This window comes from Takifugu flavidus, chromosome 19 (genome assembly GCF_003711565.1).
Source record: "Takifugu flavidus isolate HTHZ2018 chromosome 19, ASM371156v2, whole genome shotgun sequence".
Classification (NCBI taxonomy): domain Eukaryota; kingdom Metazoa; phylum Chordata; class Actinopteri; order Tetraodontiformes; family Tetraodontidae; genus Takifugu; species Takifugu flavidus.
This window is the reverse complement of record NC_079538.1, coordinates 487,331-513,971: the sequence shown is the minus strand read 5'-3', so window position 1 is coordinate 513,971 and position 26,641 is coordinate 487,331. Positions and strand designations below refer to the sequence as shown.

Below are 26,641 nucleotides of genomic sequence, written 5' to 3'. Positions count from 1 at the left end.
GAGATGGACCGTTAATCCAAGCCTGCCTGTTTCCAGGGATGTCACCACCACCCTCAACTGGCCAACCAGACGTCAACTCATATTCAGGTGGAAATGTGGTGAAACATTTGAAAGTGTGGTGTAGCTTTAAGAAAATGGGCCTGCCAGATCATGTGACTGCGGGTTATAGCTTCTAGAGTTGGCTGCACGCTGACGCCGTAAGTCGACCTGTTTTTTGTTTGTTTTGCTGTCAATAATCTGCACTGACATTAAATTGATGTGAGTTATTTATGTGACACAGTGGCACAGATATTTTGTGGCAGCGCACTCTCACGTTTGCTTTAGCCAGAATCAATAATACAGTGCTGTATGTGTTAGGATGAGATGCTGATATACTCTGGAGAAAAGCTGGGCTCAGAGAAGACACTAGGGTTATTTCTCTTTCCATACACAGAGTAAGTGTGGCAAACCTGTGGAAACACGCTGAAATATAAAAATATTGCCCTTAGATTTCTACTTGATTGAACCTGAACCTGTTGCATACATAGTTTTCCCTAAGATCAGCATGTATGCTAAGGAAGCTAAGGATGCCAACAGACATAACAGACTCATTAAAAAGGCAGGGTCTGCTGTTGGCTGTAGACTTGCAAACTTGAACGAGGTGGTGAGGGACAGGATGGTGTTGAAATTTGCGGACAATCATGGACAACCCCTCCCACCCCCTCCATAACACAGTGGACAAACTGAGAAGCAGCTTCAGCAACAGATTCCTGCAGCCTCGCTGCTCTAAGGAACGGTACAGGAAGTCCTTCCTGCCGTCCGCCTTCAAACTCTATAATTCATCCAATCCCACACAATAACAATAATTGTCGAATGTTTATGTTGTAATTTTATTTCTATTTTATTCTATATTTATGTATATATGCTTATAATGCTTATAATATGTATATATTATATTGTGTATATATTATATATATGCTTATAATATATGCTGTATATATTCTTATAACGTTCTAATCTTATTTGTATTTATTTATTCTATATCTATACTTTGTAAATACAAAACCTAGACTACAGTTATATTAATCCACATTAGGCTGCTACTACAATTCATTTTCCCTACGGGGATGAATAAAGTACATCTTGAATCTTGTATGAACAAGTCCAATTTGGCACATTCATGTATTACATAAGTGTGGAATATTACCCAGAATGCTTTAAAGGGAATACACTCATATTTAAGCACTTTTAAAAGGTGGCGATGGGGGCTGGGAGGGTGAGAACGGGGGTGGAGACAGCATAAGGGAATGCTGCTAAATTATAACAGCTGCTCCAAGAAACTTGCCTCAAACTTTCCTTTCTTCTCCAGTGGCTCCACTTGGGCCTCATTGGACATTGCTGCATCACTCTTTGGGACGCCCTCCCCTTCCATTTCCTCCACGATCATCACAGTCTCCCACTTCCCAAAGCTGCTGCCGGGGAAAATGTCTGACCTCATGCTGTCTCCGAAATACACTACCTGAAGGTTAAAACAGAAAGGTGATCGGTTCTCCAGCACACATGGAATCCCCTGACAGACCTGTGACCAGACAACGTGCAAAACACTTTGTTTTTCCAGGTCTGATATCATACATTCTAAATGTGAAGTTCAGCCTCGGATCTCACAAACTTCAGCTTCTACATATTTCTCTACTTGTAAAGTAATGCAGACACTCTCAAGCCTTTACACCCCAGTGAGGTTAACAAGGAGCAGAAAATCAAAATGTCTCATGTTGTTCCCAAAAAAAATCCCATTATCAGTCAATGACACACAAGTTCTGACTATGTTCAACCTGGGGGGTGTCAATATTTAACTGTAATTTTCACGGTTGAAAATCTCCACAGTTGGAACTGGAACAGTCACTGGATGAGTGTATAGCTCCAGATGGGAGAGTGAATTTATGAGATCAAATTCTTTATTCTGCAGACTGGAGGCTGCTTTAAAAAATTAAAAAAAATGAGGCATTCCAGTAGCTCTATCTCATCCCTCCTCCTCCTCCATGTAAACAAACACTATAATTGGGGGCTTCTGCAGACGGGGCCCATCAGGAGGGGGTTGTGGAGTCATATTTCCAGCAAATTTTCCTAGTACTGCCCCCGAGCTCCATAACCCCAAAAGGCCATGTCCACGGGCTCACTACAATAAATATTTAGTGAGCCCACAGATTCCAACACACGGGAAGCTGCACGAGGAGAGAACAATCAATTTTAACTTAGACAAACTGTTGACAGAAGAAAAGTAAAGTGTTATCATGCACAGGTTTTCATTTAGCATAAGACATGAACATAAAACTACCATTTGATAGCAGATTTGGGGAGGATATCTCAGTTGGTTTATCGGACTATTTTAAGTCACTATGTGATTAATTCCTTTGTCAACATGTTCAACAGTGCTGGCTGAAATGGTGATTCAGGGTCCTGTGTAGGCTCACTGTCAGATAAATGATAATACATGATTAAGATGTTTGGTGGTAAAAGCGTGCCCTCTTTAACCAACTCATACACTCAAAAGAGCAATTAAGGAGCTCCAGACCTGCAGATGGTGGGTAAAAAGATCACTGTGCTGCATGCTGTGTGGGGTGTGAAGCACCACGAGGAATGAGGTCAAAGCAAGACCAGGACAAATCCAGGTGTTACATTTTCAGATCTAATTCCCACAGTCTGTCTAGATTAATTTAGAGAATTATATGCCGCATGTATAACGTTAGTTTATAAGTATCAGGACCATCATTTATGTTAGTTTCCTTGTGATTACCTCACCTCTAAAGTCAAACCGCTGACTCTTTGGGATCAGGTTCAGCTCAGAGGGAACTAGTTTTCTCTAAATTCCTCCTTTCAGCCTACCTGCATCAAGTCCTGTCAGGTGAAAGTGGGGATGAGAAAGTCCCTCAGGTCAGCACAGGAGAGTGTTTAAAGTATAGACTAACACTGAATTCCACAAGAGCTCGCTCCAAGGGGCTGGAGAACAGATGGGGTATTGAGCACAGACCTGGGGAGGGGGTGTTGGGTGGAAATTCTCGAACCTTTCCTTCTTTTATTATTTAATCAGACAGTAGAACCAGGCCCTAAAAAGGCTACTGGAATGCTAAATGTCCTGCAAGACATGATTTTTTTTTTACGGTGGACAAGAAATTCATAGAAAAAATCACAATGTCCACAAATCATGATTGTTTTCTTTTAAAAATTTAAAGTAACTGAACTCTGGACGATTTAATATATTATTCCTTTAAATAGAATGTACATAAAGGCTTTAGAATCACTTAACTTCTTATTCATACGTTTAAGGCCCTATTCCTGCACTTGTCACAGCGTGTATGTGACGTAGCGCCACCGAGAGGAGAGAGAGAGTATTACACAGGGACAACGTAACGCAGACACGGGGGCCCAAGATGTAAATGACAACCTTCAGGAGGACAGTGTAAAGACAATGTACTGGTCCTGGAGTACCAAGACTGAAGCTGTAATGCAAAAAGTCTGTTTTCTCTCATCACATTGCCATTCTAAAAAAAGAAGTCACCGCAAAGAAGAAAAATAATTCTTGCTTTTGTTACACTATGTTTCTCTGATGTACCTGGAAAAAATGAAATAAATCTTATAGCCCTATTGCAACACTGAGAAGAAATATGAGGCTTATTTTATCAGCTAACAGCAGCTTGCTGGCACACGGCCGCTCAGTCCACATCCCTGCCAAGAGCCACGTTCCAGTTTGAGCTCACACCACTGTGAATCTCCCAGGGCTGACTTGCCATTCAGCCTCTGCCAAAAATTAAAGTCAACTTCAAAGTGAGCCTGAGACGATATTCAGCCATCCGTCTGGCGTCATCTCTCTCCAGTTTGATCGACGGCTTTACCTTGGGCTCTGATTTCCCTGTCATGGTCTTAAGCAGCTCGCGGAGGTGTGGCCAGTTGCCCTGAGAGTACCATCCAGGCTTGTCCAGTGATGGCAGTCCTTCACTGTCCTCTGTGTCATTCACTAGGAAACAGGAAGCAAGCTAGAATTTAAATGCCAGCTGCCACACAAAACCTTGTTAAACAAGCAGTCAGCACCAGGCACTCAAGAATAGAGAAACCCAGAGAATTACTGTTCCCAAAACCCGATTACAACCGTTGCTTCAGTGGATGGAATTAACAAAACATCGATACAGTGACAACAATGTTTGAATTAATCTGGTTTTACTAAACTTTGAGGTCATGTTTGTCACAGAGTAGCAGTTCCCCTGTAGTGTAATTTCACAACAGAATTGTGTATCATTGCAAGGCAGTACTGATCACGACCTGAAGATCGCATCTGTCAAACAGATTTTCAGACTTTCTTCAGATTCGCTGAGTTATTGAAATATATCAATATTATATAGCGTAACTCCAGATAAAAACATCTATTACTTCATTGTGCTGGCTATAAAAGAAACACTTGATTCAGGTTACTGACTCACCACCAGGACTTTTGGGCTTTGGAAAATAAGCGTATTGTAGATAAAACTCAAATCTGTCAAAGGTCTGAGAACAAACCCATACTGCTTATTGAATCTCACCAGTATGACTTTGGTGGTCATTAGCTGTATATTAAATCATTAAAATCCAATTTCTAATGATTGATCAGTAAATACTAAAAGATCGTTTGGAGTGCTGTTGTGGTGTTTCTGTCTGAAGTCTGTGTGATCCACATGTGATGACCAGAACACGTGCAGATGCTGAATTGTGGACTGCCAACGTGGCAGAGGGAGCGAGAGAGATTATTACTGGGTAGGAAAACTTGTCTGGTCTTCACACATGATGTTCTGCTCCTGGCAAGAAGACAAACTACAGGAGGATAAAGCAGCAGCACTTCAGTTAAACCTATCTCTGCTTCACTGGGTTTAAAACTCTCTTGTTTGAGGATTAAAGAAAGGAGGGATTGACTTACTGTGGGTGTTAATATGTATGTACAATAGACAGAAGTGAATGGTTAAGGGCAGTATGGTAGGAGCATCAGGCAGCTACTTACCAAGGGTCCTAAAGGGCCTCTGATGGGGCACCAAAGAAAAGAAACCAGGCTTTAGTGCATTTGTGATTATGATGTCAAAGAGCTCTTCAAAATCCTTCCTGTAAGAGAAAGCATAATTACAACATCCAGATACACATGATGCAATTAAAAAGGGAACTGTGAACTTAGAATATTGTTATATTATATTTTATATTGCGCCTTCAGACCTGCCATTCTACCAGCCCCTGTTGAGAACTAGAAGGGCAACACATAGCAGCAAGAAGTGGCACGTCTGGCAACATTTTAGGCTGAAGTGACTGTTATTCTGCCATTGTTATTTGGTAGTACAGGTACACCCACTCTTAAAGGCAATGAGACAGTTTTCCCACAGTCCAGATTAATGACTGGCTTCTTTAATAATCATGTAAAACAAGAAAGAGCAGATTTTGCCAATGTTGTAACAGGCAAATTTATGTATTTAACCTAGTCTGGGTTCAGGGACAAAATGTGCTTTTTAAAATGTTGAGAACACTTTTAAATAACAGAAAATACTGTTTCTACCTACATTTCAAAAGTAGTAGAATATACCAGAGCCATGAAAGCTAACTTTAACACACATTTCAAATCAGTGAAGGTTGTTTATTAATGGGCTGCATGTTTCAGCCAAAAGAAATGCTCAAAAATGGTGCAAGACTGTAACAGGAACATGTGCGTGGAGCAGGACCAGCAGCCACTCTTCTCAGCTGATGGGTCTGAGCCAGCAGCCTCGTGTACAGAAACTTTGGCCGTGTTGTGTTAGTTCTGACAGCTGACTGCTGCTGGCCTCCAGCAACCTCGCTAAGCATAAGAGACTGAGACAAATTATTGAACATTCTTTCCAAACAGGAAAGTGTTGACATAATTTTTTTTGTGTGGTCTGAATTTCAACCAATGTTTCGCTATGATGAGAAAAAAAAAAAAACACCAGTTAAATTTGTACTAACACACATTACCTATTAAAAAAACGCCAGAGGCTAAATGAAACAAACAAAAATAAATCTCTAAGCGCTGCCTATGAGAAACAGCGTGAAGTCGCCAAAGAAATCATCTTTACATTGGCCTCTTGTACCACAGTCATAACAGACAAGTCGACCACCTAAGCAGCCAAGAGCTGTGTACAAGAACAATGGCACACTCAGAACAAGAAGGGGGTGTGTTTAGCAAATGGCAGAAACAACATAGCCAACGTGTGTTTTCAAGGCCTTTAGCTGTTTGACTGAGTGGAAAACAGGGTTAAACCGCACAAGTCAAACACAAACAGAGTTAGAACACGAGCCTGCTGGCAATGCAACATGTCTACAACTAGGAAAAGACTCATAATTCACTCCTTTGTTGATATTTGACAGCATAATAAACAGAATCATCACTTTGCACTGTGAATCATCTATATTTCTGCAAGCTAAGACCAAATATCTGCTGCACGGCATGAACGCCGCTCAAATCTGACAGAAGATCACATTTACTGCAGCTCACAATGAGGCAATGGGAACATTTTAAAGAATATTGCTACAGGTGACAGACTTTAAAAGAATAAGTGTCCAGCCAGGGGTTCTGGTATTGTTCTTCTTACCCCAAGATGTGCTCACAGACAAGTCTGCAGTAATCACTGTGAGAGCTGGTGATGAGGAGGAGAACCTTCCCAGCGTTCTTCATGCTGCGCAACCAGGACTTGACCGAGTCAGAGCAGGTCTGCAGGTACCTGCTAGGGTCCCTCTTCACACTGGGGAAATATGTCCCGGCATCCTCTGTACAGACAAACATAGACATTTACAAAAATGATCAGAAACACTCATATACCATATGCGTATTATCTGAACGCCACATTGTTTTTGCTCTGCATTTTGTTACTAGTATAAATATTAATGTGTACATTTAGTTGTTTTGAATTGCCATTTCCTGTTCATTGTCACCTTCATCCTCATGAATGGGTTATCAAGCCCTCCACCCCGTTAGTACATACAGTATATCCACTGGTTCGTTTCCCACCTCAAAGAAAAATCACATTTTTTACCACTAAACTTCATTTTGAACATAAACAGCAACTAATAAGACCAGTGAGTAAAAGATATGTACCCATGTGATGATTTCTAACGCTTGGGCTGAAACACAGTGTGCGCGCGCGTGTGTGTGTGTGTGTGTGTCAGTGTTCCCACACATTTTGCATGGTCAAATTAAAGCATCTTTTAGGCACTTCTCAGCCTGTTTCAAATGTTTCCAGAATCCTATTGCTGGGCTAAAACACACATCTAGAGGGCTACTCATACCTGTACATAGATAGTATGATCTAAAATTACGTTTCATAATAACAAAAGGTTTACCCGAGAGCAGCCAGTAACCGAAGACAGGAAGGAAATGGAGAGTGGATAAAAGGCGCTGGCAGAGCAGACCATTACCAATGGACCCAGGTCGGCCAGGCCCAGGGAACAAAGAGATACCACCTTCTCCAAGAAGAGGTCTGAGCAGGGGTGGAGGAGGAGAGTGAGCAGGGCAGAAGGTCTCTGCAAACAGGGAGCATGGGCCAGGTGGCAGAGCACACTGCAGCGCCCGATCAGCAGGTATAACATCTCTTGTGTCTTTCCTGGTGCAGGCAGTCCATAATGCCTTCCCAAGCCAAGCAGACCTTCTGGGGAATGAGTGAGATGCCCTCCTGTCTGCTCCTGTCTGGTTGAGGTTCATTGAAACATCTCCTCGGGAGCGGTCCAAAGGCTCTGGCAGATGCAACTATCATTGGCGACGCGAGCAAGTGCTTAGGGCCGTTGTTGTAAGTCTAGTGACAGCCATTAACACCACCCACTGAAGTAAGTAGTGTGCTTCATCAAAGCTGTAGAGAACAGGCCCCCTCGGCCAAATATGAGAATCACCTCAAAGGCTTTAAAACATCTGATCCCGCTGGAGATGACAGTGCTCTGAAAGGAGCTCATAGAGGAAGCCAAGGAGAGGAAACATGCCATTTGCTAGGAACTCGTGGAGGAGTGCAGGGGCAGAGGCTGGAACATTCTATCAAGGTCGCTGCAGAGAAATTGCAGGACACTCACTCACTCTGCAAGGTCGCCAAGGATACAGGAACATCCAATAACATGACCATCGCGGCTGCAGAGAAAGCTCCTAGATGGCTTGGGTTGATCTCTGGGTAGCTACTGGGATTCTAACTTGGAATGGCGCTGTCTCAGGTGGCAGAAAGTAGTAGCAGCATTCAATTTCCCTGGATGAATAAAGTAAATCTTGAATCTTGAAGTCAGGGCCTGATGCCACTTTTTCATTTACTCCGATGGTTTACGGTTTGTACATGTCGTTTTGGAGCCAATGCTCATTAAAATGGCAAACCTCTGGGCATTATGTCATCTACTGCTCTGTCTTCAGGGTGGGGGGTACATGACAACAGAATGGCAGGTCAAGAAAGGAGCACAGAGGCTCAGCAGATCCCAGGATAGTCTTCACATATGGTTCTCTCACAGAATTTATTTGTCCTTGTAATAAGCACTATTCAGTCAATTTGCGAAATAGACAGACATATCATTTAGGTGCTTTCAAACTCTTTTCAGACCTTGAAATCACAGCATTATAATTCAAGCATTTTCAAGGATTTCAAGGGCTACTGGGAACCCTGCCTGTGTGTATTCATAAGCAGATTGCTGGAGTCTCCAGAGCATCACTGGTTCCTTACAGGGATCAAATAATTCAGATGCTGTTTATGTCCAAACTGTTCTAAATCAGCTTTCTGCCAAAGCAGATGCAGCTTTGTTGAAAACTTGTTGAGCTCAGCAGTGGAGCCAGATTTTTAGTCATCAGACACAGAAGACAGAGATCCTCAAAGCTGCAATATCAAATCCATTCCTCCTGTAAAAAGCTGAATATACAGCTTATACATCTTTACATATGAGCCATGCAGGGATTTCAGATGGTCCACGTATTAAACCCAACATCAAATCCTTGAGTCCAGACAAAGCACCAAGTCTTGGTCGGTTTAGTTTGGTTTCACATGGTGCATTGCCATGTCGTTACCATTGCTATTATCTTCCTAAAAATAGACTTGATTGGTTTGCAGGGGGCTCCACCTCAATGTTGCTCACTTCTGTTTGCTAAAGTAAACACTTCACTGGTACTCAGACAGATACTCAGACGTAATACTGCACTTTTGAGATGGTGTGGTGCATTTTGATGGACTTCTAAAGAACAGTCTTACTCATAAGAGCTGGAGTCGCTCTGACTCTTTAGTGAAAAAAAGGCCAAAAAAATGTCCTCACGTGATCATGCAATATTTCCAATGACCACTTTACTGACACGCATTCCTTCTCAATCTTTCATAATCTCTAATTTATATTTCATTTGTCACATAGAGCCTGCTAATACTAAATCAGCCATTATTATACCCCCTGAAGCTGTTTTTCCACTTGTTCTGAAAACAACTATTGATTTCTGTCAGAAGTCAGAAGCACAAAACTTAACAAACTCTGCAAATCATTACGAACAAAGGATAATTACAGTCAAAGATAATCAAGTTATGTTTCTCGAGCAGCTGCATCCAGTTAGAAACATTTGGGCATGCTGCCCTCGTGTGGTGGATCACTGGAGAAGTTTAGAAATGAAAAGGTATCTAGACACTACTGGGACGCAGCCCGGAGAGGTCGCCAAGTCAAAGACCGAGCTCCTGATCAGGAGTCCACAATACCCTTGAAAACGTCCCAGATGTAAACATCTGGCTCCAAATGTTCCTTCTGACGTTTGAATTGTATGCATGGGCCACTGAACTTTAGTTCAACAAAAAGGACCGTTCAGTACATGAGATCCTCAGAGAGCACGACACCACCCGCTCCTCATATCAGATGCAACGCTTTGCCTCATTACCACCAGTACAGGGGATGTATGCAAAATCATTTGTATATATGGAAGAATAAACACCACTGACCACATCAGCAGCCTGACGATAAAGCATCAGTGGGAAACATGTTCTTGGGTTTTCTGTGAAATGGGACCATCGGGCTAAAGCAGCTCTAGCTTTATAGGTGCTTGGCACATTTAATTTTAGCCCAATTCACTTAATGTATAACCTCTTCTGTTAAGTGCGTCAATTCCATTCCGATTCAATAAATGCACGATATAAAAACGCTGGTGATTGTGTTGACAAACGCCAGGGCCATGGCCAGACCATAAGCCTGTGGTGGCAGGCTCAGACAGGTTTGCAACTCCACGGCATTACAGGAAAAATCACAACCTCTGTTACACATCAAAGCAGCCCAACAGGATGCAACTGTTGCTGTGTAAAACCGAGCCAAGCGGAGGAAAGTTTCACTAACAGCCACACCAAAATTGATGAGAGGTCAAGACTCAGGAAGTTGTTTTGGGCTTTTTTTGGTTAGTGATGGAAAGCGGAGGATGCAGCATCACACAGTGACTGCAGAAGGGAATTTAACTTCACCATCTGTTAAAAGCCAGTAGAAATACATCGGCAGGGTAACTTTGCATGTGGACTTTCCATTTTTAGTTTATTTTAACCACAAACTGTATATGTATGTACAATGAGATGCTCTAAGTTTTGATTTTTGTTATTCAATGGTCATTAAAGGGGAAAAGAGGACCATAAAATTCTAATAATACATTTAAATGTAATTTTATATAATGACTTTGCAACATTTTTATTGTTTAGCAGGAACCTTTAGCCAATGTCAAAATGTCAAAATGAAGATCGCTATGGAGAAAGGCCCTCAAAAAAATAATAAAAATGTCAATCTTATGACAGCAATTCATAGTTTTGAATAACTGGATCTCCAGAAGAATACGAAGGATTCTGGATGCATGCTTCCACTATTGGTATATCCCATCATAAATGGAAAAAAAAGTCAATTTGAAAACATCGCTGCAGATTTTAAATGAGAGATTTACCTATCAGATCAAAAGCTTTATGGGAAGCAGAGGCTATAGTAGGGGGAATCTTACAATCAATAAACTTTTGATAGAAATCAGTACATGCCACAACAGGTTCACAAAAGGGACTTTTTCACTATGAAGGGAGAAACCTGGTCCGAATGTGACACCAATCAGGAAAACCAGACTGAACATGCAGCCAGTTCCATTCCCCATGGGAAAATATCACAACCAAATAATTCCTGATTCCTTCCCCACATCTCACACATGTATGATTCCCATGATTATTTAAGGCACACGGTAATTTACAGTGATTTATTTTCCTTAAACAACACTGAACTCTGCATTACCCTCCGAACGATAAACACACGTTACATCTATCAGTTCATTAGGAGAGCAATTTTAATTTCACTTCAGGTGTTGTGAACGTGCTTGGATTCATATAGTTGCATGGAAAACATAATTGAATCTTATCTGAGAGTAAACATGCTCCAGATCAAATCACAGGACATGAAATCAATTAGCAAGTCAAACATAACAGCATAGATCCCCCCCACCGCATGAACACATGGTGCACGTGTGTTGTTGGTAGGCAGGTGAGACAGACGGCTTCAGCCACTCTAATAACATTTATAAACATGAATATAGGTCGACTTTGGACCCAAAAACTTGTGTAATTGTAATGTTTACATGCCACCCCACCACCCTCAGAGACAGCAGGGCTGCAGTTAAACACTGCCTTTCCTGAAAACAAACTTTGTACACCTTGGGACTAGAAAGATGTAAACAGCAAAACAACCAGCTGCTTCATCTAAAAAAAAAAAAGAAGGTTCACATCTATCTTAGACTAACAGATGGAGTCAAACTCAGCTGAACTGCAATGTAAAATAAATACATATATGAGAATGTATGACCAATGCATTGATATACAAAGTACTAAATACACAGCAGGCAGGCAGGCAGGCAGGCAGGCAGGCAGGCAGGCAGGCAGGCAGGCAGGCAGGCAGACAGACAGACAGACAGACAGACAGACAGACAGACAGACAGACAGACAGACAGACAGACAGACAGACAGACAGACTGACTGACTGACTGACTGACTGACTGACTGACTGACTGACTGACTGACTGACTGACTGACTGACTGACTGACTGACTACTAGCACATGCTGCCTGCAGCTGCAGCCTGCGTGCACCAAATTGCTGAAAACGCTCCGCTATGCATTTTTACGTGGCATTTTCGAAATGCTCCGGTCTGGAATCCATTTTTGTTTCGTTCCACTTTCAGGCATTTTCGTATTAACACACAGCTAAAATGAAACTTTCCTGGTTTACCCAAAAACGCTGTCGTGTAAATGGGACCTGAATTGAAACCATCTACAGAGATGGGACAGAAATCTGATTTGAGGCTGCAGAGTGAATAAAGGGCCTTGAATTGTGTCAACTTGGTAAGCCTTCATATATATTATACAAGGTTTTAAATTGTTATATTTACATCCACACCTAAATATTCCTATATATATCGAGAGGAGCCAGCTGAGGTGGATGCCCCTGGACGCCTCCCTCGGGAGGTGACTCAGATATGTCCCCCCAGGAGTAAACCACAGGGAAGACTCATCTGGAGTCATGCTGGAGTGACTATGTGACTGGGCTGGTCTGGAAACACCTCAGAATGCTCTTTAAAGAGATAGAGGAAGTGTCCAGGGAGAGGGAAGTCTGGGCTTCCCTGGTGGGACTGCTGTCCCCAGTACCAGATAAGCAGGAAATCTCTGATTTATGCAATGAACTGTTTCACCTAATTGGGCAAATTTAAAACTACATCACAAATTAAAACTACATCACAAAAAACAGATACAAAACTGCTCGCAGCAATCCACATTCTATCATAAAATAATGTAATTTATTCAACAATTCTTAAATTGTTATATTCTTAAAAACTGACTGGGGTCATTATTTTAAGACTGAGATTAAGAGGTTTATTTCTTATTTGCATGGTTAAAAACAGGGTGGTTACACCATTTGAAATTAGATATAAAGATAGCTTAAAAAACAGTGGAAGGTTTGTTTTTTTCTGAGCTGTGGATATGCTGACATGTGACCAAGGCTCTCTGTTGGTTTAGCCAAATAAAAATATTCAAATAAATTAACTCAACCTGGCATTTTACACACTCACTTAGGTTGTGGCATGAGGTCATTATCTAAATGAAACCTTTATGAAGCTATAAAAACATGGTTGCATTTGTTGTTAACACAGGTGCTGCATGCACTTTCAAACTTCACATGAAATGTGTGTTTACAGTAGAGCTTGGCGGTTGCATGAAGTGTATTCAGAGAGCAGGCGGGGCATCAGTCATATCTGTGTGATGCTAACATATCAGCATATGCTAACATAGCAGCATATGCTAACATAGCAGCATATGCTAACGTAGCTGCTGAGGTGAATGAGGGCTCAGCTAAGCGGTGGTTCTAATGAGAGCACTTTGGTATAGTTAAAGTGTAATTCCATGTTTGTAATAAAGCTGCTGATGCTTCTGGAACACCAGAGGACCCACTGCAGTTCTCCCCAGGCTATCTCTGAGTGATAAAATTGAGCACTTCTTTTTTCATAGCTCCACTATTGTCGAGAGGTGTTCATAGACTCTATGAACCTCTATGACATAGAGGTTAAAGTAGCCAAAGCACATGTCTATTACAAATAAATCCATTCTTTTATCACTTATATCTGATAAAAAAAGTCCCTTACACCTTATTCTTAGGCACCTTAATGTCTGTCAAATCAACAAAGTAAAGTTTCCAGCAACACTTTGTTGAAAAATATGACTATCACAAACAGAGATAATCATCATCTGAACATTTCAACTATATTTTCTTTGGAACCATAGTCTTTTTATACCCACTCTAATGGACATATTATATTTTATTATGGCGACATTTATACTATCCATTCATCTGCTGTAAGCTATTTAAGTCTCTTGTGATAAAAATATTTTTCACGCTCATTTAATTTGGGCAGAGAAGCATTAAGTTTTTAAAACTACAGCTGAAAATGAGGCAAGGGCTTCTCAACGTTCTTACAAATTTTCCCACTGAACTAAAAACGGTTCACAGGGATCTTTCCCAGTCTTATATCTAAAAATAAAACCAACCAAAAAGAAAAAAGGAGCCCTAGTTGGAAGAGAATGAGGAAAACCAATGAGGAAAATCCACATGCATACCAGTATGTTTAGGATACAGGCCACCGGGGCTGATAAGCACTGGTTTTTACACTACCATAATGACCTGAAACACATACTCATGCACCCATTGGTAGTACTTTCAGAAAGAAAAATTAAATTAAATAAGCCAAAAAATATATACACACACAGAGACACACACAGACTCCCTCTCTCTATAAAGTTCATATATATATATAGAGAAAAAGAATCTAGAAAAAATATATAGAAACAAATATAGATGTGTCTTTGTGTACATACAGAGGGAGACAGATAGATAGATAGATAGATAGATAGATAGATAGATAGATAGATAGATAGATAGATAGATAGATAGATAGATAGATAGATAGATAGATAGATAGATAGATAGATAGATAGATAGATAGATAGATAGATAGATCCATAATCTGTAAAAAACGTGTGTTTTTCTGACTAATGCAGTGGTTGTGAGAGGTTTGGCTGCATAAATAATCAATGTGAAGAAGAAAAGTGGATCTAATGCGAGTTGAACCCAACGTGTATTCAGGAAAGGATGACCAAAGCACTGACATAAAGCACTAAAGAGCCTGAGGATCACCTGAGAATCAAGGGCGGCCTGCGTTTGCTCTACCAGGTGTTGAGAATGGCATTAGGAGGACAAAGCTGCTCAACATAGTCTAGCAAACGATACATTCAAAGCAAGAACTCATTAAAACTCATACCAATATACTTGTGTAAAATTTAAAAGATTTATTTAGCTATCAAGAAGAAGGTAGGCTAACTCTAACTTCGGAATGGCTTGGACGATATCCACGAGGATATACTGTAGTAGTTACCATCCTGACATTACAGTTAGCCAGAGCATGGTCAAACTTCCGACCACACGTTTTGTTTTTGGGTCTATAATGGTAGCTAATACTTAGGTGGTCCAATGTCAGTTTTTGTATCCCTAAAGATTAAATTGCCCGTTAGTGGAATATTTGGTTTATTAAAACCTGTAAATTTGCCAACAATTACTGCCTGGCTAAAGTACTATCTTTAGTATAAACTTTCCACAGTTTCGTGCAGGCATCAGTACAACCTGCAATTACTTTCTGCTTTCTCTAGCAGCACATTCACCATTGGTGTTTTAGTGCTGGTGGCCAATGGAAGGTCCAGTTTCACTGTGTTGGTATTTCTTTGGCATCCTTAATCTCCTGTCCCTTCTGTCCCCTTTACTAATGTGTCACACAGTGTGTTCACTAACAGACGGACAGATATGGTGAAGATGTTGCTGGCACCAAACAATGGTTACAGCACACATTCCAGAAAATTCTCAAGGGAATTTTTTTTATCAACTCATGATCATGGTGTGTTTCACTGAAACAGCCCCACAGAAGCCATACACACAATTGGCTTATCTGAAAAAATTACACAAACAAAAAGAGAAAATGAGGGAGAGAGTGGTAGGAGGTGAAGGAAAGCGATGAGGCAGGCAAGAAATGACCAGAAATTGTGGGTTGGATTATTCCAAGATGATGTTGTAAAACGATGAAATATACCAACTGGGGATGTGAACAACAATGATTTTCATCATGGGACTCGGGATACATTAGCAAAAAAGCCAAATTGCTTGGCATAACTGCAGAGTCAGCGCTTCATTACCCAAAAGAACATTCAGTTAGGTTGCTGTGCCCAAGATATTGCTACCCTATAAGAAACCAAGTATAACAGCCACAAGAATAATATATATTTGTGCAATAAAAAATATAATGTCTATTTTGTAGTAACCTGGTCCACACAAGGAGAATATATGATGAAGCACTGGTCTAAAGTGGAAAAAACAAATATGGATTGAATTATGAAGTATGAAGGGTCATTACTTAATGATCAGTGTGCGGCTATAAAAAAGGTCTCATCGAGATACTCATTAGACTCTCCAACACAACGTTCCTGCTGCGTTTAGGTGAAGTGGGTTTTGAGATAAAACCTCAGTGCTGCCTCCTGGTGCCTTATTGTGGCTCTCTGAATCCCTGGTGTGGTATGTTGCCAGCATGAATTTATTATATCAAACTTAATTTTATATATATATATATATCTATATATATATATATATATATATATATATATATATATATATATATATATATATATATATATATATATATATAATAATTTACAATTAAATAATTTAATTAATTGTAAAAATAGTTAAAAAATGCTGCCTCTCCATCAGATAATAACAGAATAATCCAACATTAACAGGTTTTGTGGCAGTGTGTCTAAAATCTGAGGCTTTATGATGTCACAAACACACAAAAAAAGGTGAAGAAAAAATGTGTAGCACATCAAACAAGCTTTAGCATAGTGAACAAAAAAACCCACATGCCACATATGTAAAGATATACATGGTAGATATAGAAACCCAAATAGAAGCGTCGCTGCTGTTGCAGTGGGAGCCACATGAAGAGAAAGCAGGAGGAGAGAGGGAGGACCATAATTCCAAAGTGAGAAGCCTCCTGAGAAAATAGGACCCATCATTAAGAGATGACATCACAGTGGGGAGGGTTAGGGCTGACACTCCATGATGTTGAAGCTCTGCTTAGTATAAATACCTTGAGCCCTGTGACCTGACGGGCAGCAGCTGCCAGTCACCGGCATCAGCACCCTGCTAGCCCAGCACGCCATTTCTTTGGAGCACAAACCTCCATGGTAAGATGGCATTTGCGTGACCTTTTACAGCTGAGTGAAGAGAGCACTAATGAGCCATGAGCAGTTGCTCAGTTTAAGATTTAATTAGTAATTTACAGCAACTATTACTAATTTAGGTTGTAAAGAAGCTATTGAACTTTACAGGCAGTGTCAATTGTCAAAATTGTCTCTCCCTTTGCAGGTTTCGCTTCAAAAGATGAATCTGAGGACAGGCATTCTCCTCCTCCTCGCTTTGGCTAAGGCTACTGCTGAGAGGTACTACGATGAAAAGAGTTCCTATTCTGTCAAGAGCAGTGGTGAGTCAGAGGGGACGAACTATCGCCGTATTCAATTCAACCTCTTGGGGATACAATAAGCAGCAGACAAACAAACAACAAAAGGAGAAAGTGCCTAATGTGTAGTATATTGAAATTTAACTGGCTAATGCTTCACTCTAGGCTGCTCAGAAAAGCTACTATTGCTTTCAGCTTCACAAGCAACCTGCAAGTTCAAAGTCAAGATTCACATTTGACAAATCAGATTGCATGCACACCATGCTAGACAACACCGTGGTGAAAATATCAACCCACAAAATTCTAAAGTAAAAACCCACATTAGTATTTGCAAAATGACATAACGACGCTGAACTGGACTAAAGTGTGTGCAATTCGTCACATAAAATCAACTACTTTCAATGAGAACCTTCGCAGTGTGGAGGAGATATGACACAGTCAGGCCCTTGTTTATTCATTGTGCTTGAAGCCTCCACACCAGCTTCCGACAAAGATTTGTAGCAAATGACAACTCGGCAAACTAGAGGATAGGGAAACTAACCCCATCGCACTTAATTATTTGGCAGACCATTTACTGTAATGTATGCAAAAGACTGAGTGAAACAGAAAACAGTATAATTTTTATAATAGTTTTATGTGAAATTTGAAGCCCCTTTCAAACTGAGGATCCTGTTATATAAATGTTCCTCGATTCCTTTAGATATTAGAGTATGCAGAGAATTCAATTTTATGCAAATACCTATATGTAAATAAAAGCTGGAGCCTCAACTCTGATTTTAAGTAGAAATATTATACAGTAATATTTCTTTGACCTCAAATACAAACAGAAGACAAGTGTAACCAGGATTAAAGATTCTAACCATGAGTGCCATTTCTACACTGGTAATTATCAATAAAATCAACAATAACTGTGTTGCTTTACTGGCTTAACTGGTTTACTGGCCAGGGTGTTTGTGGTGAATATTACTGCAAGACATAATCTTCCTTTAAAACACTGATATTACATGGAGACTGGGCATGTGTATGCACTCAACTGACCTCATAAACTAAAGGAAAAGCATGAAAATGAGGTTGACAACTTAGAGACCACTAAGTCTACAGCTGCAACCGAAGCCACTGCAGGAAATGGATGGGTGCAGCATGATGTGGGCAAACGGAACTGTGGTGCTCTGTAACCGCGGTAGACACACACTTGAGAGAACAACAGATTAGAACACGAGTGTTGGAAGGCACATCACATGGCAAAAAGGGAGTGCCGGTGCCCTCACATCCCACTGTACAATCACATGCCAGGATGTGGTTTTATGGACAATATCAAAACTAGGTTATTTAAGAACCAAGCAGGCCACCAGTTAGGCTGAAAATATACAAAAAATTAAAACCAGAATCAAAAAACATATATAACCTTTTTGGGTGTTCCGGTGTTAACCAAATGAATCTACCAGTAGTTACTGTATTGTCCCTGTCGTTTCAGGTCCGGTAGGTCCCCCAGGGCCTCCTGGTCTGCCAGGACCAATGGGGCCATCTGGACCCCCTGGAAAGAGTGGTAGTGGATATCCTGGACCACAAGGCCCACCAGGACCTCCTGGGCAACCTGGTTACAGTTATCCAGGTAAACCCGGTGCCCCAGGTGGTTCTGGAAAACCTGGTAGTCCAGGTCCCCCAGGTGAGAGAGCAGCACCTGGTGCTCCTGGTCCAATGGGTCCCAGGGGTGCACCTGGTACACCTGGAATACCCGGAGCTCCTGGGAGTCCTTCAGTTGGAAAACCTGGACCACAAGGTATTCCTGGGGCAATGGGACCAATGGGACGGCCTGGTCTGAAGGGACATCCTGGTATTCCTGGTCTTCCTGGCAGCAAAGGGGAGAAAGGCATTGGCATTCCTGGAGCTCAGGGACCACCTGGCCCAATTGGTCCAATGGGCCCATCTGGTACGACAGGAAAACCTGGTATCGGTAAAACTGGTGCCACAGGCTATCCTGGGGAACCTGGCAGGCCTGGTACGCCAGGAAGAGATGGTATCCCTGGACCAATGGGGTTGCCAGGACCAAAGGGTCATCCAGGAGCTCCAGGCATAGGAGCACAAGGGAAACCTGGTCAAAATGGTTCCCCAGGTGTGCCAGGCCCTATGGGACCTAAAGGTGCTCAAGGACAAACTGGATTTCCTGGTTCTCCTGGCACTCCTGGTGTTGGTAAAATGGGTGAACCTGGCCTACCTGGAAGTAGAGGAGCCCCTGGTACAACAGGCACCACTGGTCTGAAAGGCGAGCCAGGCTCAGCTGGCTTCCCTGGTCAGCCAGGGCCTCGTGGTTTACCTGGCCCAGCTGGTCCCCCAGGTTCTCGAGGGCTTCCCGGTGAGATAGGCCAACCAGGACCCAAAGGGGAATCTGGTAGGGTAGGTGCCCCTGGGCCAACTGGACCCAAAGGAGAGCAGGGTGCTCAAGGCTTACCTGGAAAACCAGGTACTTCTGGGGCAGTAGGTCTTCCAGGAATTCCAGGCCATCCTGGTCCCCAGGGTCAAAAGGGACAGCAGGGTCATGCTGGTGCACCTGGTCCTTCAGGTGCAAATGGTGCTCCAGGACCAAAAGGGCACACAGGGCTGCCAGGAGCCCCAGGAAAGGGTGGTGAGAATGGTAGGCCAGGGCCCATGGGACCTGTTGGCCCACAAGGCCCACCAGGTTCACAAGGATTCAAGGGCCACCCAGGTCTTCCAGGCCCACCTGGTCAACGTGGCATCACAGGAAAGGGATTTGTTGGTCCTCAGGGGCCACCTGGAATACCAGGTGCTAGAGGTCAAGATGGATTCCCAGGTACAGAAGGACCACCTGGCCCACCAGGTCCACCAGGTGAAATTTTTTACGCCAAGGGAAAAAGCACACCAGAGAAGGCCCATGGCGCGTTGATGACACAGATGAAGGTCCAGTTGTCAGCATTTAGTGCTGTACTGACTAGACCCTACCCTCCAGCCAGACGACCCATTCAGTTCAGCCAGGTTCTGTACAATGGGGAAAACCATTATGACCCCTACAGTGGTATTTTCAGCTGCCAGATCCCAGGCCTTTATTATTTCAGCTATCATATGCATGTCAATGGAGGCAATGCACTGGTGGCCCTCTACAAAAATGATGACGCAGTTCTCTACAGCTATGATGAGTACAACAGAGGTGTACTGGACCAGATGTCAGGAAGTTCTGTGCTTATGCTGCATCCTGGGGACAGAGTCTATATCCAGGCCCCCGACAGTGACAATAATGGCATATTTGCAGACCATAATGTCCACTGTTCTTTCTCTGGATTTTTGATTGCTTCAATGTGATTTCAGAAATTTATATACCTCAGAAAAAGTATCAATATTCAAATAAATATTAAGTAGACATCGCTGTACCCAATTAAAATGTGTAAAAGGATATTGGAAGATATTTTTATGGTGCTTCACAACTTTGTTTAAAATTTACAGTTATCTTTTGTTGGTGTTTTTTTCATGTCTGTTGTTGTTGTCATTATATGGTGCTGAAGATTGACTCACATTCATATACCCATTGACCAGAGGAGAAGAGCACAGATTTAGAGATTAAAATTGTGTTTTCTTTTACTGCACTTACTGACCAAAGCAATAAAGTTTCTACAGTTGAAGAAAAAAAGGATTTCTTTGTTATTTAGCAAACAAAGCAATAAATATACGTGTTGAATTAGTACCTATATGCTTAAATATAAGGTACCTTTGAATGCAGATGTGTTGTAATTGTGTTCAATGGCAGCAATCATGTCTTTCCAAAAGTCAGAGTTCACCTCATTTCCATGCTGTTGACAAAACAAAATAATATTTAATATCAACACACTGAAATCAGAATCATCAATATAAAAATATAGCTGTTGACTGTTACCTTATGCAGCATGTCCACTACTCGTCCACAGAGGAAAGCCCCAGGTAGGTCAAAGTAGTTGTCGTAGAAATAATATTTCGCTGCCATGTTAAAAACAAAAGAGAAGTCAATCAATGAACTCCAACAACAGATTCAAGTTGATGAACAGCCATTGGTAGAGGCAATATAATGATGTTCTACCAGATCTGGTGAAGGACGTGTTGAGGTTGTTGAAGTGTTTCCACTCCCTTTTTGATCCATAATGTTTGATGATCTCTTCTGTGCTAAGTTCACTGGTTCCATGTGTTGCTCTGGTCAAATCAGAAAAAAAACATGTTGGCATAAATGGAAAAATAATTAAAGAGCAAACGGTGGAAAAGTAAGTCAAGTACTGTATACCGTAAAACAGTTCCATCTTCTGCCAGCTTCACCAGGTTACCATCTTCTAGATCCACCACTAGACCTTTGAAACTACACATGAACAGGTATGATGTGATTACAGCCATATCATTAAACTAAATAAAATGGCAAAACAAGAGGAATCAAATCAGTTACAGAAAGATTTTGCCCATTGACAGGTCTGTGTTACTTAACACCAGACTGAAGCCTAAATTACTGGGCGCCATCCAACACAACTGAATTTCAACACACTCCCTGTCAGTTGTAATTTGAAAATCCTGGAGATGGTAAAAACTGCATGAATTAAACTTCTGCCAGACTCTCTCTCAGCAATGACAGCTTCACAATCATTAAACTTAAAGGGTGAAGTCTCTTTGAGCGAGATGATGAACCCCAAATTTTCTGGTGATCTGCAGCAACCATTTATTTTTCCCCATTAGCAGATGGCACCTGTGAGATGATGTTGTAGTGGAAAATTCATATATATTCTTTCATATATTAATAATTCATATGCTTACATTGACTCAAATTCATATGTGTACATGCATTCTTTTAATATACTCTTTTATATGCTGTAATTATGTTCATAAATTACACATTCATATAATCTTGCATATGTTTATAATTCAGATGCTTATTTTTGGTCAGACATTAATCTTTCTACATGCAAGATTGATAGAACAACATTTCCTATGAAACCCTCACAGGACACCATGCCAAACACATTGCCAGAAAACGCTCCTGGAGAGTTACACCAAATAATGCGTAAAAACACCACACACAAGACCAAAAATGATATTTAGAGGGACATAAGGAGGTCTGAAACCAGATACCTTGCTGATGATATTAGCATAATAATACAAACACAATGGAAGTGTATTAGCATGCACATCTTTAAGGATGTGATTGCTGTTCTAAATATTGCACCCCGCAATATTGTAATTCTGGAGTACAACATAAGTGCCAACCACAAAGTCGCTCTGGAGATCATCAAGTGTTGGTGAGCTCTTCACATAGACCACACTGACCAGAATCTGAAGGCAGTTTTGTCTAATTTGAACATGTCCAAGGTAATTTTCTCTGTCAACTGGACTGGGTTTCTTCTCTTGAAGACGTTTCGCCTTCTATCCAGAAGGCTTCTTCTACCTTGGATACAATGACCTGGATGATTGAGAATCTACACAGACTAATTTGAACGTGTTTTCTCGCTATGTGTTGAGGCCATCTCAGAAGACATACAAATATAGAATATAAATCAGGCTTGTTACTTCAATATTTCATGCTGTACAAAAAGGATTTTTAAAAACTGTGATAAATTCATGTGAACAAGCTAAATTACAATTAAATGGTAAGTGATGCTGAAACAGCCTGAGAGATTGGCCAAAGGCCCCTGGAGGGAGCAGCTGTTCCTTGGGCAGAGCAAACAGCAGACAGCTGTATGAGTTTCCACGCAAGAGATGCTTGTGTTGTTGTATCCAAAAGACATGCAGAGGTCAATGGGACATATTGAGGCTATGGTTGATGCCAACTGAGAGTGGCACCAAGGTTGAAATTTTGGTTACATTTGAGGAGTGTAAGACTGATACTACATAGACAATCAAATTATCAATAAATATACTGTCAGTGTGAATATATACATCCATCTGTTCTGTCTTTCTCCTTCTCAGCGGTGCTTGTATTTCCCTTGCTGTGGGGTAACCCTTAGTAGGCCAGCTGTACTGCTTGAAAAAAATTATATTGTCTGGTTGTTGCAAATAATGTTATAATAGTAGGTCAAGAATAATCATGTGTAAATTGCAGTGCGTGAGATTTGTTGTGTAGGGGATTGTAGAGGAAAAGGACGCGTGAAGAAGAGCTTTGCAAGAAGTCTGTAGCATGTGTTGCATGGTGGATTGTGCTTGGGAAAAAAAGCAGAGTTGTGACCCCATTTTAGAGTTGCATGTGGTACAGAACGCCAAAGGTGGTTTTACAGGGGTTGGAAGCAAACTCAAGAGCTGTGGACTGTTGGTGGGCAGAGAAGTGGATGCAGATTGGGTCTCCTCTTCAATAAACACATTATTTGACCACCACAGCTTCAGTGCCACTATTGTGTGAATGCGACTGTGAATCAGTAACTGCAGACTTGCAGCGTAAACTACCTTAAATGGAATTAATAAATCTTTATATGCATATAGTCAAATTAAAACCAATTGCTCTCTCTCAATTGGGATGCAGTTAGTCCCCTCAGTTACTACCTGCAAAATTAAATCCTCCAGCAACAAATGTTCCATAGACAACCCCAATGTGAATATTGATTGTGGTTTGGTAATGGCCTACTAGCAGTGTGGGACAACACAACAGTAACCAACTGTTCATCATAAATCTTGTAGTCACAGCTTTTCAGTAAATCAAAGAATCTTCTGCTGACTCACCAGAAATCCCAGGTAGCTGGAGTTAGGTTTAGCAGGTCCTTGTCATAGCCCTTATGTTCCACCAGATATCTCGCAAAGCTATCATAGATCAGCTGAAATAACAAGAGATCATATCATCCAATGCACAGGAACATCTGGACAACAAATGCAACACCACACATTCTGCCTTTACCTCAAGGCTGTGTCAAAGATGTGTTTATCACACACACTATTCACTCTCTACATGGCTGAGTTTACAGTAATATTGTAGCCTTTTACTGCCATCTGTCTTTTACTATTGTATGTGTTACTGCCATCTTGTCTCTCTATCAAATTCAATTCAGTTTTATGTAAAAGTTGTCTGATGATAAAAATGTCTACACCAAACTCATATTACCTTAGGGAAGGCAAGGCAAATAGCAAATAAGGTGGAAGTAGAAATCAGTAAAGAGATGAACAAAGGTGATGAACCACACAAGGTGGTTTCTGATTCAGTTTGGGTTTATCCTGCACAACACCTGTAAAGAATATAAAACTAAGTGGTTAAGGGCTTTGGTTCTTGAAATGAGCTGTACAAAAGCTACTGCAGAGAAAGAGCAGATTCTTGTTTTCTGTCAAAGTCAGGCAATTGATCAAAGAAATCCTGCATTGCAAATGTTACATGTATGTAGGCACTGATCCCACGAAGGCCCGAAGCCTATGCAGCTCCTCTGCAGCTCTGCTCACATCAGCAGAAGATGCTGGAACATGGGACTTATGGGCGTCCAACCTGTGAGTCACGGAGACTGGAGGCTGCAGAGGAAGCAGCCTATCACGCACGACCTCGTTTTCACTGCAAACAAACGCCTCTGTGGCAGTCAGCTGTATGAATTTTTTCTTACATCCAGATGGGCTGTCGATGAAACCGCCAGGGCCACCGTATCATTTTGTGTGGGGAAAATAGCTGCTGCTACGCACACGCATACACACAAACATGCGCACTCACCCTCGAGGTCTCCTTCAAATGGTAGCGACAGAGCGTGTGGTCCAGGTCGAAGCCGATAACATCGCAGTCCGACAGGCTGAAATATTCGCTCATTGTGGCTAAATCTGTAGGAGGAGACTGACAGGACCCGAACGTTTACTGCCCGCACATGTGCGTGACACAGCCACCGATATGTCAATGTCACACTGCGTGACGGCGAAGACAGGGCTGCGCTGTTGGGACGCGCGGCTAGCTCTGCTAATAGGACTGCACCGTGCCACTGTCCCGAATATTAACACCGTTATTACAAAACAGATAACGTTATTTTGGCAGTTAAAGGAGCTACAAGTTAAACGGGTTTCCACTTTTCCTTTCGCCTTAGACGGTGACAGACACAGTTCCGCCCCGCTTATTCTGATTGGTCAAAACGTTTTGGCGCTGGACTCAAGCTACCCTAGCTGCAGACGGCAGACCCTACAAACCACGCCTCTCTCAAAAACGCCCCCTATCCAGGCTATAATGTGTCAGACCGCGGCCGTATCATCCTCATCAGCAAAAACGTTGCTATTATGTTCTCATTTGTGGCTTTGACTGGTGGAAATGGAGACATGTATTATTATTATTATTATTATATTATTATTATTATTATTATTATTATTAGTAGTAGTAGTAGTAGTAGTAGTAGTAGTAGTAGTAGTAGTAGTAGTTGTTGTATTGGTATAATCATTTAAATAATACTAATAATAATTTAAATGTTTGATAATTAATAATAATTTAAATATCTAATAAATAAATAAATGGTAATTATTAAAATGAAGTTAATTTACTGTGTACTTTTTGAGAAATCCACTCAAATTTTCCTTCTGTCTTTTCTGCTATATTTGAAATTTTTATTTTTATTTTTTTTAAACCTGAGATAAGTCCAATTTCAACTCCCTATTGTATTCAGTACACTATAAGGTCAAAGAACATGACTCAGCGCTGCCCGCCTCCTCCAGGGAGCTGTAGACGCTGCGCAGCAGGAAGATGAAGGCATCTTCCACTCCAGTCTGTGAATGGTAGGAACACTGCAGGGAATCCATCTTTGATCCGACGACCATGTGAAGCGCAAGCCTCTCCAGCAACTTCACGACATGTGATGTCAAGGCCACTGATGTTCTTGGGCACAAGAAGAGGACAGGAGGTTTTTGAATGGTCACGGGACAACCATCTGTGTGAGGCTCCGGGTGAAAATGTGCTGGAAGATGATGCACAGTGGAGAGGGACTCATTTTATCTACAAATCTAACAGGTGAGTGACATCAATGTCAAGGTCCCTGATTCATGAAGGCTTTATTGGCATTAAGTACACAGTAAAGGTACTTTAAAATATAGATGCAGTATACGAACCGTTTACAATAATATAGCTTCAATTTCAATTTCAAATTTTGCGGGAAGGTCAAAGTAAAAATTGTTATGAGACAAACAATTATGTGCATTACTGAAAAGATGCGCTGTAAATATATGTTATATTTGTAGTAGTAGTAGTAGCCTAAAAGGAAGTTATTTATTAATATTCTTTTTCCCCCCCTTGCCTGCTTTATCCCTTTTGGGGTCACAGGAAGGGGGCTGGAGCCTACCCCAGCTGCATAAGAGCAAGGACAAGATACACCCCTGGGGGATTTGCTGATTCAATGCAGGGCTCTATGTGAGGTTTGGTACCTCAGGATTGCCCTGGAGGTGTTCTGGCATCTTCCATGTTTTTGTCTGCATTGGGTGTGGAACTGACAACGTTTGCTTTCCATCCCAGTCCTCAACAGATTGAGCTACCATGCCCCTCTTTAAATAGCATTCTAATCAAAAAGTTTGACTTTTACATTAGGATGAGATCATCTTAAGAGGGGAATAAGGGATTACACAAAAAAGATGCTATGTGTTACAATAAAACAGCCAAGTTCGAGCACACCCATAATTTTCTGGTCACCATATTTAAGTCTAAAGATGTTTCT

At 41.4% G+C, this 26,641-nt stretch overlaps 2 protein-coding genes and 1 long non-coding RNA gene across 3 annotated transcripts in view; 2 read left to right on the top strand and 1 right to left on the bottom strand.

The window, feature by feature from the left end:
* Positions 1-25,062, bottom strand: part of nt5dc1 (5'-nucleotidase domain containing 1) — a 28,358-nt gene extending 3,296 nt beyond the window's left edge. The window contains exons 1-10 of the mRNA XM_057016482.1: positions 24,676-25,062; positions 23,712-23,803; positions 21,301-21,372; positions 21,103-21,212; positions 20,923-21,002; positions 20,758-20,839; positions 6,591-6,765; positions 5,003-5,100; positions 3,870-3,991; positions 1,325-1,498 (exon numbers count right to left, since the gene is read on the bottom strand). Coding sequence (XP_056872462.1) covers positions 1,325-1,498; positions 3,870-3,991; positions 5,003-5,100; positions 6,591-6,765; positions 20,758-20,839; positions 20,923-21,002; positions 21,103-21,212; positions 21,301-21,372; positions 23,712-23,803; positions 24,676-24,768 — 1,098 coding nt within the window. The 5' untranslated portion in view covers positions 24,769-25,062. The remainder of the gene's footprint in view (positions 1-1,324; positions 1,499-3,869; positions 3,992-5,002; positions 5,101-6,590; positions 6,766-20,757; positions 20,840-20,922; positions 21,003-21,102; positions 21,213-21,300; positions 21,373-23,711; positions 23,804-24,675) is intronic.
* LOC130515905 (uncharacterized) lies at positions 207-3,627 on the top strand. The gene is made up of 2 exons (XR_008947296.1): positions 207-434; positions 1,349-3,627. It is a non-coding gene; the product is annotated as an uncharacterized LOC130515905 (long non-coding RNA).
* col10a1b (collagen, type X, alpha 1b) lies at positions 16,630-20,690 on the top strand. The gene is made up of 3 exons (XM_057016479.1): positions 16,630-16,767; positions 16,949-17,063; positions 18,514-20,690. The coding sequence occupies exons 1-3, from the start codon at positions 16,765-16,767 to the stop codon at positions 20,352-20,354; spliced, it is 1,959 nt and encodes a 652-aa protein (XP_056872459.1). The 5' UTR covers positions 16,630-16,764; the 3' UTR covers positions 20,355-20,690.
* Positions 25,063-26,641: the final 1,579 nt, after the last annotated feature.